Source organism: Myxocyprinus asiaticus, chromosome 13 (assembly GCF_019703515.2).
Source record: "Myxocyprinus asiaticus isolate MX2 ecotype Aquarium Trade chromosome 13, UBuf_Myxa_2, whole genome shotgun sequence".
NCBI classification, from domain to species: Eukaryota; Metazoa; Chordata; class Actinopteri; order Cypriniformes; family Catostomidae; genus Myxocyprinus; species Myxocyprinus asiaticus.
Window position 1 is genome coordinate 42,143,266 of NC_059356.1, and position 14,298 is coordinate 42,157,563.

Here is a 14,298-nt window from a genome sequence, read left to right on the forward strand (position 1 = left end):
ATCACATTTATTTTGAAACAAAATACTTATTTGTCATTTTCAAATTTGTTCAAGGTGATTATATGAAATCAACTGTTCAATAACTGCTCAATAAGTGATAAGATAGTATTTGGGGTAAAAAGCCCTCCTGTTGCAGGGGCTAAATTAAACACATTGTTTTTCTTAAGTGGGGGGAAAGGATTTGTTATGAAGAATGTTCAAAGTGGGCTCACACTGACTAATTTATTTATAGAATACTTAAGATGTAATGAAATGTCAAATGTGATTGAAATAAACAAGAAATGACGCCCCCTTTTCTAAAGTTGTCATTTCGAATAAGCATTATCTTAAATTGTTACTCAAAAAAAGCATCTATCTGTCTCAAAATATTTGCATAAATTGCCAAATTATGCCCTATAAATATTGCCCTGGTATCTACACTAAATCAATATATAGTCGTGAGTTTGAATCCAGGGCGTGCTGAGTGACTCCAGCAAGGTCTCCTAAGCAACCAAATTGGCCTGGTTGCTAGGGAGGGTAGAGTCACATGGGTAACCTCCTCGTGGTCGCTATAATGTGGTTCGCTCTCGGTGGGGCGCGTGGTGAGTTGTGCGTGGATGCCGCGGTGAATAGCGTGGGCCTCCACAGGCGCTAGGTCTCCGCGGTAACGCGCTCAACAAGCCAAGTGATAAGATGCATGGATTGAAGGTCTCAGACGTGGAGGCAACTGAGATTTGTCCTCTGCCACCCGGATTGAGGTGGGTCACTATGCCACCAGGACGACTTAGAGCGCATTGGAATTGGGCATTCCAAATTGGGGAGAAAAAGGGGAGAGAAAAAAACTGTTGTTATTTAATTGAACTAAATGTATTTTCTACATCAATATTCAATAAAAAAAATAAATGTATTTCTTGAATTTTTATTTTTTATCCCCTTTTCTCCCAATTTGGAATGCCCAATTCCCACTACTTAGTAGGTCCTCGTGGTGGCGCGGTTACTCACCTCAATCCGGGTGGCGGAGGACAAGTCTCAGTTGCCTCCGCTTCTGAGACCACCAATCCACGCATTTTATGACATGGCTTGTCGTACATGACACCGCGGAAACTCCACATGTGGAGGCTCATGCTACTCTCCGCGATCCACGCACAAATTACAACACACCCCATTGAGAGTGAGAACCACTAATTGCAACCACGTGGAGGTTACCCCCATGTGACAATTTGGTTGCTTGGGAGACCTGGCTGGAGTCACTCAGCACACCCTAGATTCGAACTTACGACTCCAGGGGTGGTAGTCAGCGTCAGTGCTTGCTGAGCTACCCAGGCCCCCCCCAATATTTCTTGAAACTTGAAATACTTTGTGACCAGAAAAACTTTTCCTTAAAGTATGCCTTTATCCCCGTTGTACCCTACATCCTTTTATTTAAATACTTCAGTTTAATCAATTCATTAACATACATTCTCAATCTGAATTTTTAGATTCAGAATATTTTAACTCCTGCCCATGAAATTAAATGAACATAGGCTAGGAATAGAATATTAAGAACTATATTAGATCTTACATACTATATATATATATATAGTATGGTTTGAGTATTTCTGTAACTGCTGATCTCCTGGGATTTTCACACATAACAGTCTCTAGAATTTATTCAGAATGGTACCAAAAACAAAAAACATCCAGTGAGCAGCAGTTCTGTGGATGGAAATGCCTTGTTCATGAGAGAGGTCAACAGAGACTGGCCAGACTAGTTCGAACTGACAAAGTCTATGATAACTCAGATAACCACTCTGTACAATTGTGGTGCATTCTGAGATGCGGGTTGGTGCTGTTTTGGCAGCACGAGGGGGACCTACACAATATTAGGCAGGTGGTTTTAATGTTGTGGCTGATCTCTGTGTCAGTCTGTGTTGAAGTCAGAAGTTTACATACACCTTGGTCAAATATATTTAAACTCAGTTTCTCACAATTCCTGACATTTAATCGTAAAAAACATTCCCTGTCTTTGGTCGGTTAGGATCACTACTTTATTTTAAGAATGTGAAATGTCAGAATAATAATAGAGAGAATGATTTGTTTTAGCTTTTATTTCTTTCATCATATTCCCAGTGGGTCAGAGGTTTACATACAATTTGTTAGTATTTGGTAGCATTGCCTTTAAATTGTTTATCTTGGGTCAAATGTTTTGGGTAGCCTTCCACAAGCTTCTCACAATAAGTTGCTGGAATTTTGGCCAATTCCTCCAGACAGAACTGGTGTAACTGAGTCATGTTTGTAGGCCTCCTTGCTCGCACACGCTTTTTCAGTTCTGCCCACAACTTTTCTATTGGATTGAGGTCAGGGCTTTGTGATGGCCACTCCAATACCTTGACTTTGTTGTCCTTAAGCCATTCTGCCACAACTTTGGAGGTATGCTTGGGGGTCATTGTCCATTTGGAAGACCCATTTGCGACCGAGCTTTAACTTCCTGGCTGATGTCTTGAGATGTTGCTTCAATATATCCACATAATGTTCCTTCCTCATGATGCCATTTATTTTATGAAGTACACCACACCCTCATGCAGCAAAGCACCCCCACAACATGATGCTGCCACCCCCATGCTTCAGGGTTGCGATGGTGTTCTTTGGCTTGCAAGCCTCACCCTTTTTCCTCCAAACATAACGATGGTCATTATTGCCAAACAGTTCAATTAGACCAGAGGACATTTCTCCTTTGTCCCCATGTGCACTAGCAAACTGTAGTCTTTTTTTGGAGCAGTGGCTTCTTCCTTGCTTGTTTTACTGTGGATATAGATACTTGTCTACCTGTTTCCTCCATCATCTTTACAAGGTCCTTTGTTGTTGTTCTGGGATTGATTTGCACTTTTTGCAGCAAATTACGTTCATCTCTAGGAGACAGAATACGTCTCCTTCCTGAGTGGTATGGTGGCTGCGTGGTCCCATGGTGTTTATACTTGCATACTATTGTTTGTACAGATGAACGTGGTACCTTCAGGCATTTGAAAATTGCTCCCAAGAATGAACCAGACTTGTGGAGGTCCACAATTTTTTCTGAGGTCTTGGCTGATTTCTTTTGATTTTCTCATGATGTCAAGCAAAGAGGCACTGAGTTTGAAGGTAGACCTTAAAATACATCCACAGTTACACCTCCAATTCAGTACACCTCCTATCAGAAGCTAATTGGCTAATTGTGTAAAAGGCTTGACATTATTTTCTGGAATTTTCCAAGCTGCTTAAAGGCACAGTTAACTTAGTATATGTAAACTTCTGACCCACTGGAATCGTGATATAGTCAATTAAAAGTGAAACAATCTGTAAACAATTGTTGGAAAAATTACTTGTGTCATGCACAAAGTAGATGTCCTAAACGACTTGCCAAAACTATAGTTTGCTAATATTAAATCTGGGGAGTGGTTAAAAAATGAGTTTTAATGACTTCAACCTAAGTGTATGTAAACTTCAACTATATATATATATATATATATATATATATATATATATATATATATATATATATATATATATATATATGAGGAAGTCTTCAAAAATAATGACATAAATAAGTTTCATTTATCACTTAATATCATACAAAGTCCAGTAAACATAAAAAAGCTAAATCAATATTTGGTGTGACCACCTTTGCCTTTAAAACAGCACCAATTCTCCTAAGTACACCTGGACTCAGTTTTTGTTGTTGGCAGATAGGATGTCCCAAGCTTCTTGGAGAATTCGCCACAGTTCTTCTGTCTATTTTGGCTGTCTCAATTGCTTCTGATGCCATTCTCAAATGCCATCTGTTGCAGGGCTCCCTGTTCTTCTATTCTAATCTTTTCTATTTGCAAAAGTAATATTTGGGAGTCTAACATTTATATTTCCTATTGACACACTAAAGCGGAAGATATAAATAACAATCTTAAGACAAATGCTTTTGTGAAACACCTTATACACTGTATAGATACATTACCGGTCAAAAGTTTTGAAAAACTCATTCTGTATTATAATTTTTTTCACATTTTAGAATAATAGTAAAGTCATCAAAACTATGGAATAACATAAATGGAACTATGGGAATTATGTTGTGACTAAACAAAATCCAAAATAAATCAAAACTGTGTTATATTTTAGCATCTTCAAAGTAGTCACCCTTTGCCTAGAATTTGCAGACATGTACTCTTGTCATTTTCTCAACCAACTTCTTGAGGTATCACCCTGGGATGCTTTTTAAACAGTACTGAAGGAGTTCCCATCTATGTTGGGCACTTATTGGCTGCTTTTCTTTATTCTTTAATTTGGTCCAAGTCATCAATTTCAAAAACTTTTCTTTTTTTTTTTTAAATAAAATTGTAGTTTTAAAATGAAATAAATTAATATGGTGGCACAATTATATTTTTGTCTACAAAACTAATTTCAAACATTTAAGCATACGCCTTCAGATCAAAAGAGTTTTAAGATCACGAGAAACATTTCAGTCAAGTGTTTCAAAACTTTTGACCGGTAGTGTATATGAATAATGAAAAATTAATTACGTGGGCATTTTTGGCCCCACATTTTGAATTTCAGGGGCATTTTTGTCCTGAGTCACCCTTAATTTCTGTCCATGTGAATAAAAGTAAAAATATAAAAAAATTAAAAGACCATGATATTACCATCTGATGCTAACATTGTATGGTATACTGCCACAGTACTTAGTTATTATATAACAACAAAACTCAAATTTCCTAACCTCTAAAAACCTTTTGTTCTTAAAGGATTATTCCATACAAATCAAGTTAAGCTCAGTCGACAGCATTTTTGGCATAATGTTGATTACCACAAAAAATTATCTCGACTCGTCCCTCCTTTTCTTTAAAAAAGCAAAAATCTGTGTTACAATGAGGCATTTACAATGGAAGTGAATGGGGACCAATTTCTGAACGTTAAAATACTCACCGTTTCAAAATTATAGTCACTAGACATAAGGGATATGTGTGTAAACTTGATTTTAGTGTGATAAAATCACTAAAAAAATTTGTGTAAAGTTATATCCAATTTTACAACTTCGTTACCATGACAACGTAATGTCAGCAAACCCTAAAATGACTGTAAAAATGACAATTTAAACAACAGCTCAAATTATATATCAGTTTTAACAGAGGAATTAATGTAAGTGCTTTTATAAAATGATAAGCTTCACATTCTGTGTTTAAACGCTCCAAAAATTATTTTCATTGTAAGTGCCTCACTGTAACCTCCATTTTTTTTTTTAAAGAAGTTGAACGAGTTGGAATAAATTTTTGTGATAATCAACATTATGCCACAAATGCTGTCGATTGAGCTTTACTTGTATTGAACCCAGAATATTCCTTTAAGGCTATATGCCTAAATGCTTGAAATTTTTTTGTAGACAAATATGAATTGTGCAAAAGTATTAATGTATTTACAAAAGTAAAACATACATGCAAAAAAATCTTAAATACTGTCTAACTGTTTTACTGTTGAAGATTTGTTTTATATAATATATATATATATATAAATTCCTTCCTTTTGTGTTATTTCATTGTTTTAATCACCATTATTGTGAAATGGGGAAAATAGTTATAACAAAGAATGAGTAGGTGCATCCAAACTTTTAACTGGTAGTGCATGTAAAAGAGTTCAACACTATGTGTAGTAAACCGTCTATTGATAATGCTCTAAATTTATACATATCAGTCTGTTTTGAGACCTAGTCAAACCAAGTCTGACACGTAGAACACTTGCTAAAAGAGGAATATTTACACCTCCCTCCACCTTTCAATATGGCTTACAGTTTCTTTCTTATTCCAATAGGGATATCTGTCCCCTTTCTTCCAAAATGATGCTTAACTGCCCACCTTGTCATCACAATAAGACTGTAAAGTACTGTGATACTCATTACATTGAGCATTGGTGATATGCACGAAGAATGTGAATATCCAAAAAACAAAAGAAGTGGAAGTTAAAGTGAAAGTGAGATTTATAGTAAAAAGGATTTCAATATTGATCTGTTTCTCACCCACACATATCATATCACTTCTGAAGACATGGATTTAACCACTGGAGTCATATGGATTACTTTTATGCTGCCTTTATGTGCTTCAAAGATCTGGTCACCATTCACTTGTATTGTATGGAGCTACAGAGCTGAAATATTCTTCTAAAAATCTTAATTTGTGTTCAGCAGAAGAAAGAAAGTCATACACATACGGGATGGCATTAGGGTGAGTAAACAATGAGATATTTTTAATTTTTGGGTGAACTATCCCTTTAATGCGCTTAAAATCACAATGAGAATGAAAGGCCAAAACATAATGCATCAAGGATGTTCTCCCAACTTTTATCACAGGATCAAACTGCAAAGCATTTCAAGGCCTATGTACACAGCGATAACATCTGTCGCAATATGGCCTGCCATAAATCTCTCATACCCCAGGAATTTTCTTTATCTATAACAATAGAAATTAAAAGACACTGAACTGAATGACAAATTAAAACTATTTATTACACGGCTCTCTGAAATACTGGATTCTAAATTGGTCATGTTTTTGTTCAACCATAATTGACAATCATTGTCCCAGGCAACCAATTTCCTACATAGCTGTGCTAGTTTCATTTCTCTTGTATCACTCCACAGTCTCTTTCTTCTCACATAATAAAATCATTTCAACTCAAATCAATATTTCATGTCCATTAGTTTATTTGGTAAGTAGCCGTGTAATAAGCACGGTAATGTACAGTCCTCTTCGGGATGATGTAAAAACCCATAAGATTCCGGATCACCTTGTTGTGGTTTGTTTTGCAATAAGTACATTATCCCTTGCGTATTCTATGCAATCTTTTAAACAAAGTCATACAGAGCCAGACGGCCACTGTTATCCAATCATGAAGGCAAGTTTAATCAGATCTAATTACACACAAAAATAAAACACTCTTACAAAAATGATAATGCGTCTTACATTTAGCAAATTGCACCGGTCAGCTATGAAAGTTAAAAGTGTTGCTAGTAAATCATGCTGAAAAGAAATAAACCTTTGAAATCCTAAAAACTCAATAAGGCATCCGGTCCATCTGGAAGCCTTTTTAACAACACAATAAAATAAAATAAAAAAGTTAATAAGAAGAGAAGACAAAGAGATCAAAGAGATCTGTGCACCAGAATTCAAATTAAATATATAATCATTCAGATTATAATCCATAAAGAGTTTGGTAAATAGATTTTTTGCCTATTATATACAGCCATTAGTGTATTTTTTTCCTCTTTCAAATGTAATTAAATTAAAGATAAGTGACAGTCAGTGATCCACATATATGAACAATATTTTATAACTATACAAAGCACCATCTCAGAATACTTAACTGATCCATCCAGTGGCTTTTTTATTTATTTTATTTTTTCACCTTCTTCACACTCAATTTATAAAAAAGTAACAAAAGATGTGTGTGTGTGTGTATATATATATATATATATATATATATATAAACTGCATTGGTTTCTTTATGCAGCTTATTTTAATAATCCTGAAGGAAATGGTTACTCAATGTTTCAAGCTGTGCATTGAAGACTACAAAGAGCACATTCAACATGCTTTTTGTTCTTTTCTACTAAGAGTTTTACACCTAAAAACATATAGAATTATTTCTTCTTCTTCAGTACAGCCATCCTCCTGCAGTTTATTTGTAATGTTCACTGAAGGCCAGTGAAAATTTTGCATGGTAAAAAGTGTTCATGGTAAATTGGAACTACAGCGAGTTAATAATAAATTACAAAAATGGCAAGTGAACACTACTCTCCCTTAATTTCCATGAGGGGTAAACAATTGCATTTCTTGTTTTGTGACTCTGAAAATTAAATGGTGGCACTACAATGAGAGGGAATGAAATGGAAGACACTTCATGTCTCATTAACATGCTCATACATATGCATCATATTTAAATCTTAAAGGGTTCAATTGACATCAGAGACAGATCAGAATGCCATTATAAGAAAAAAGGCGACACTGATAGAACAACATATTCAAATGCTTTTCTTCACAATTTTTCTTTATTCCTAAAAAACAAAACAAAACAAAACAAAAAATTCAAAGCTAATGTAAATCCAACTGAATCCTTAGATACTGTATCATTTCAATGCGTCCATCCTTTTTTAAACTTCATTTTTTGGAAACATCGGCAACGGTTTCTGCCACGTTGCCAATATATTATATCTTCTGTATATTTTTTTTCTTTTAACCCCATCCTCTCACACCATATAAAAATAAAGGTAGACTACCTACCTACCTAACAGTTTGTTTATTCAATCATTCACTTTTAACAAGTTTATGAGTCCGGCAGTCTTGGGGAATGGTGCACAGGTAGTTAGATGCTATCTAGTGTAGGGCAGCCCAGAAGAGCCCAGCAGGGCCTTTAGTCGTGTTCCCTGATTGCAAGGAAATTCAATGCGCAGCTCGTGGATGTCCAAGCTTGCTGCACCAACGTAGCAAGAATCAACACCCTGCACAAGACAAGATTTGCAGGTGTCCCAAAGTCAAATGCAATTTGTTTGCAGTCCTTTGTTGACGTTGGCATCTTCCTCTCTTGTCTTGTCTTCGGTAAGGACAGTAGTGCGTCTATGTTAGCTTATGCCGGAGCGCTCTTTCTTTGTTCCTCACGAAAATTCAGCCTCTGCTAGAGTCTAGTTGGTAAAAATGCTACATGAAATACGGTTAATATCATTTGTCTTAATGCCAAAAAAAAAAAAAAAAAAAAAATCAACATATGGACAACAAAAAAAAAGGAGGAGGATCCAAAAAATAGTAAGTAAAAAGTCAAAGAGTTACTAGCAGCTGAAAAGACAAGTTGTTTCTTCTTTTCAAATAATGCAGAAAATTCCATATAGCAGCATTCGACTTCGAGTGCTGTGGCTTGATCCACCCATCATCAGCCGTTCCGTCTGAGTCTCGTCTTCCGCAAGGGGAAAACGTGAGGCCCGCGGTTCGGTCAGTTGTGTGACAGGACTGACCCGCCTGGTGAAAGGTACCTCTGCGGCCGCTAGCGAAACACTATCATTCCACAGCAAAGCCGCAGGTCTCCTCGATGGCCGTCAGCAGTTTGTCGTAGAGTTTATCGTAGCTCTCGTATGGAGGAATGTCGATCCGGTTGAAGCTAAGATGAAATTGAACATAAATGAAGAGCAGTGGTGAATTACTATTGTGCTGGAGGAAAATTGGAAAAGAAAATGGCAGTCTGGCTATTCACAGGCCAATATTTGGTATTTTGGTATATGCATTATAATCATACAGTGAAGACCAGTAATTTAAGTACCGCTAGTTTTTTACTTTTTCTCCCCAATTTGGAATGCCCATTTCCCAATGCGCTCTAGGTCCTCGTGGTGGCGTAGTGACTCACCTCAATCCGGGTGGCGGAGGATGAATCTCAGTTGCCTCCGCGTCTGAGACCGTCAATCCACGCATCTTATCACGTGGTTTGTTGAGCGTGTTACCGTGGAGACATAGCGCATGTGGAGGCTCACGCTATTCTCCACGGCATCCACGCACAACTTACTACGCAGCCCAACGAGAGCGAGAACCACATTATAGCGACCACGAGGAGGTTACCCCATATGACTCTACCCTCCCTAGCAACCGGGCCAATTGGTTGCTTAGGAAGCCTGACTGGAGTCACTCGGCACACCCTGAATTCGAGCTTGCGACTCCAGGTGTGGAGGTCAGCGTCTTTACTTGCTGAGCTACCCAGGCATCCAAGTACTGGTAGTTTTAAGTTACATTTACTTATTTCAATTTCTGAAACGTTCGCACTCTTTTCTTCATTTGTATCTTTGCTCTATTGTTTTTCTTTGTTCTTTTGCGTGTAAATTAAATTGTTTCTTTGTTCTTACTTTTTTATTGACTGTTTACTTGTCTTGTAACCTTGATAACTTGAAACAATGTTTACTCAGATTAGTTAGTGTTTTGTTGTGGTATCAAAATGATTGAGAATCATCAAATTGCTTTCATATGCAACTGAAAAGGACTTAATAGCAAAAATATATACCCAATTTAATCAGAATCGAATCAAATTGAAATCATAATGCATGCTTGCAAATCAGAATCGAATCAGGAAATCTGTATCGATACCCAGCCCTATTTTAAATATGTGTGCTTCGTCCCTCCTGAATATTTTTAAGTGAATTTTGAGTCAATATTTTTTATGCAATTATGCACTGACTAAAAGCCTGACACCACATAGAAAACCTATGTATTTACATGAAAATTCCTTCATGTAAACCTGAAAACTTTTTTTAAAACATTTTAAAACAAAGTTATGATATAAAATTATAAAGAAATATTTAATATTTCACACAGAAGTTGTAATGAAGGTAAAAAGATTAGCTTCAGAAAAGATGACTTTGAAGATGAAGTTGAGTACTTTGCATCCCCATAAATTAGAAAAAAGAAAAACAGAAGCATTTTCACTTCGATTTTTGGCCACCCTGCACTCTCTGTATCAGCATTAGCCAATAAAAAACCAATACTGGTTGACCACTAGAGTCTAATCTTCATACAAAAGTGCTTACCAAGTGTGCGCTTTGGGCAGGTTGTTGGTACTGGCGTCGATCTGGTGGATGGTGAAAAGACGTGGTCCGGCAGCACCTGGATCCCACATACAGAGTTTCATACACATACACTTTTACATAACTACATGTCAATTATCAAATACATGTGAATAGTTTGATTTTCAAATTTACACTAAGACTCCAAAAGCACATAAAGGCAGCATAAAAGTAATCCATGTGACTCCAGTGGTTTAATCCATGTTTTCTAAAGTGATATAAGTGTAGGTGAGAAACAGATCAATATTTAAGTCCTTTTTTACTATAAATTCTCCTCCCTGCCCAGTATGTAGCGATATGCAGGAAGAATGCAAATTGCCAAAAACACAAGAAGAAGAATGTGAACATGAAAATGGAGATTGATAGTAAAAAAGGACTTAAATATTGATCTGTTTCTTAACCATACCTATAACATCGCTTCTGAAGACATTGATTTAACCACTGGAGTTGAATGGATTACTTTTATGCTGCCTTTATGTGGTTTTTGGAGCTTCAAAATTTTAGTCACCATTCACTTGCATTGTACAGACATACAGAGCTGAGATATTCTTCTAAAAATCTTTGTGTTCAGCAGAAGAATGACACATCTGGGATGAATGACACATCTGGTATGGCATGAGGGTGAGTTAAAGATTTTGGGTGTACTATTCCTTTAAGCATACTGTGGCAAATTACAAAGATTTTTTACACATAATGAAGTACATCTTAACATCATGGCCCTAGTTTTTCTTTATCAAAGGGACTGTGTACAGCGTATAACCTGAGCTTTCTTTCCAAATCCTGAATGAAAACTCTGAAGACTTAAGGAAATGACATCACGTACCTTGCAGGGCTTTGAATCCTTGCAGGGGAACTCTTGAGGAGCCGGTGACAAACTGCAGCAGCCTGGCTCTCCGCTCCTCATCGTATGACTCAATGGCCCGCCAGAACCACTTCACGATGTTACTGTCAGTCGTGCAGTGCTTCAGACGAGTGTTTGACTTCCAGTCGTTGATGTCGATCTTACCGAGGCCACACACAATAAGCTGAAAACAACAGAAACACTTAAATCATTTACATGTAGTCATTTGGCAGATGCTTTTATTCAAAACAATACACTGTGCATTCAAGATAAACATTATCAGTATGTGTGTTCTTGGCGTTTTGGCATTGCTACTGCCATGATCTAACACTTATAGAAAGATTTGTGAGTTACGACTAAACCATCTCCCTCCTTCGTTCATTCTTTCTTTCCCATCAATATTCTCTCTTTCACAGGAGAATGATTTGTGAATTTTAGTGCACGTACACACTGCTTCCAGGAGTGACAACCACTTTTTAGGGCTGGGCCTCGATACAGATTTCCCGATTTGATTTGATTCTGATTTACAAGTTCTCATTACTGATAGAATTTGATTTGATTCCGACTCATTTTGGTATATATCAGTTATGATGTCCATTTTGCTTACATATGAAAGAAATTCTCTCTTATACAGTGAACCTTCTAACTTGGGACATTGCAAAAATCTTCATTTGAAAAATTAACAACAGGGCCCAAACTATGTAGTTTAATTGCTATTTTCATCTAAAGTTTACAAAAATGCAAAAAAGTAAATTCCTGAAATGGATCCAATTTAGGGTAGTTGACGTATAAAATATCCATGAGCTTTATATGTTTTAAACAACATCATTAATTTAGGTCTAAAGTTTTTTAAAAACTTTTTGATCACCTTTTTGCCTTAGTGTTTCTTTTAAATAGTCCTGCGGTGTGACAATTTGATTTTTAAAACTGCAAGGGATCTGTTTTCTTGAGTGCACAAAGCGCAGCGCTATGCGCAATGACCGTGCGCTACGTCTTATCCAATTTTCATGAATGCGCTAATTCTAAGCACAATTTTCATGCCAGCGCAAGTGGGCATGGGTAGGAGTGTTTGCGCTATCTGTGGGTGTATGCACGCAAACTGTGGGTGTGTTGTATGTTAATGAATTCGTGCAAAGCGCAATTTGATATTTTCCTGAGAAATAGGTCATTGCATTAAGACGTTTCAAAAGCAGGTCTGTTTTCAGCACAAAGTCTAAATTCAGTTCCTGCATTTGCGGTTTGGAGATTAATAAAGTTAATGTCCAAACTCTTAAAATGAAGTGGAACATCAAATAAAGTCCCTGACAATAGCCATTTTATGAAACAAAATTTTTTAGAGGTCATGGTTTATTTAAAATTATTATTATGTTAATATTTACAATTGCATTTATGATCTAATTTGTATCTGTATTTTTCCACCTGTTGTTGTAGAGTGATTTTTAATTCACTGCAAAAGGTGCCGATGAAAGAAGTTAGTATGAGTAAAATGTATGGATTTGGTATGATTTTTTTTAACCATTTCATTATTTTGATTATATTTTCGCTTAGTTTGAAATGTAATTTGAATTTAGAATTTTTAATAAATGAATTAAATTGTTCAAAATCAACCAGTAGAAGTTAAGTGCGTGCTGATACAATCACTATTCATACTAGCAATGATTTGTAAGTAGATGAAAATGATTAATAATACTAACATACCCTATTATTTAAGGTAGCGTACATCCAAATCCTGACGAGAATAACATTTAAGCATATAAAAGGAGCGTGTCCATATTTCTATTCTTCTAATTCATTGCATACATTCCATTTACACTTCCATCTTCTTATGAATGTGCTGTCTTTGTTTATATAGTTGATGCTTGAAGGAATAAACAACATAACAGCACGCAAAATAACCGGAAGAACCTCAGAATTACAGGTGCATCTCAATAAATTAGAATGTCGTGGAAAAGTTCATTCATTTCAGTAATTCAACTCAAATTGTGAAACTCGTGTATTAAATAAATTCAATGCACACAGACTGAAGTAGTTTAAGTCTTTGGTTCTTTTAATTGTGATGATTTTGGCTCACATTTAACACAAACCCACCAATGCACTATCTCAAAAAATTAGAATATTTTGACATGCCAATCAGCTAATCAGCTCAAAACACCTGCAAAGGTTTCCTGAGCCTTCAAAATGGTCTCTCAGTTTGGTTCACTAGGCTACACAATCATGGGGAAGACTGCTGATCTGACAGTTGTCCAGAAGACAATCATTGACACCCTTCACAAGGAGGGTAAGCCACAAACATTCATTGCCAAAGAAGCTGGCTGTTCACAGAGTGCTGTATCCAAGCATGTTAACAGAAAGTTGAGTGGAAGGAAAAAGTGTGGAAGAAAAAGATGCACAACCAACCGAGAGAACCGCAGCCTTATTATTGTCCAGCAAAATCGATTCAAGAATTTGGGTGAACTTCACAAGGAATGGACTGAGGCTGGGGTCAAGGCATGTCAAGGAATTTGGCTACAGTTGTCGTATTCCTCTTGTTAAGCCACTCCTGAACCACAGACAACGTCAGAGGCGTCTTACCTGGGCTAAGGAGAAGAAGAACTGGACTGTTGCCCAGTGGTCCAAAGTCCTCTTTTCAGATGAGAGCAAGTTTTGTATTTCATTTGGAAACCAAGGTCCTAGAGTCTGGAGGAAGGGTGGAGAAGCTCATAGCCCAAGTTGCTTGAAGTCCAGTGTTAAGTTTCCACAGTCTGTGATGATTTGGGGTGCAATGTCATCTGCTGGTGTTGGTCCATTGTGTTTTTTGAAAACCAAAGTCACTGCACCCTTTTACCAAGAAATTTTGGAGCACTTCATGCTTCCTTCTGCTGACCAGCTTTTTAAAGATGCTGATTTCATTTTC

The 14,298-nt window shown here is 36.6% G+C and overlaps 2 protein-coding genes across 3 annotated transcripts in view; one reads left to right on the forward strand and one right to left on the reverse strand.

Moving 5' to 3' along the window:
- Nucleotides 1-14,298, forward strand: part of LOC127450051 (testis-expressed protein 33-like) — a 304,945-nt gene that overhangs the window by 88,406 nt on the left and 202,241 nt on the right. The window lies entirely within an intron of this gene.
- LOC127450018 (E3 ubiquitin-protein ligase SMURF2) overlaps nt 6,298-14,298 on the reverse strand; it is a 74,156-nt gene continuing 66,155 nt past the window's right edge. For both annotated transcript variants that reach the window (XM_051713716.1, XM_051713715.1), the window contains exons 18-20: nt 11,388-11,589; nt 10,529-10,604; nt 6,298-9,117 (exon numbers count right to left, since the gene is read on the reverse strand). In XM_051713716.1, the coding sequence (XP_051569676.1) occupies nt 9,018-9,117; nt 10,529-10,604; nt 11,388-11,589 (378 nt within the window). In that variant the 3' untranslated portion in view covers nt 6,298-9,017. The remainder of the gene's footprint in view (nt 9,118-10,528; nt 10,605-11,387; nt 11,590-14,298) is intronic.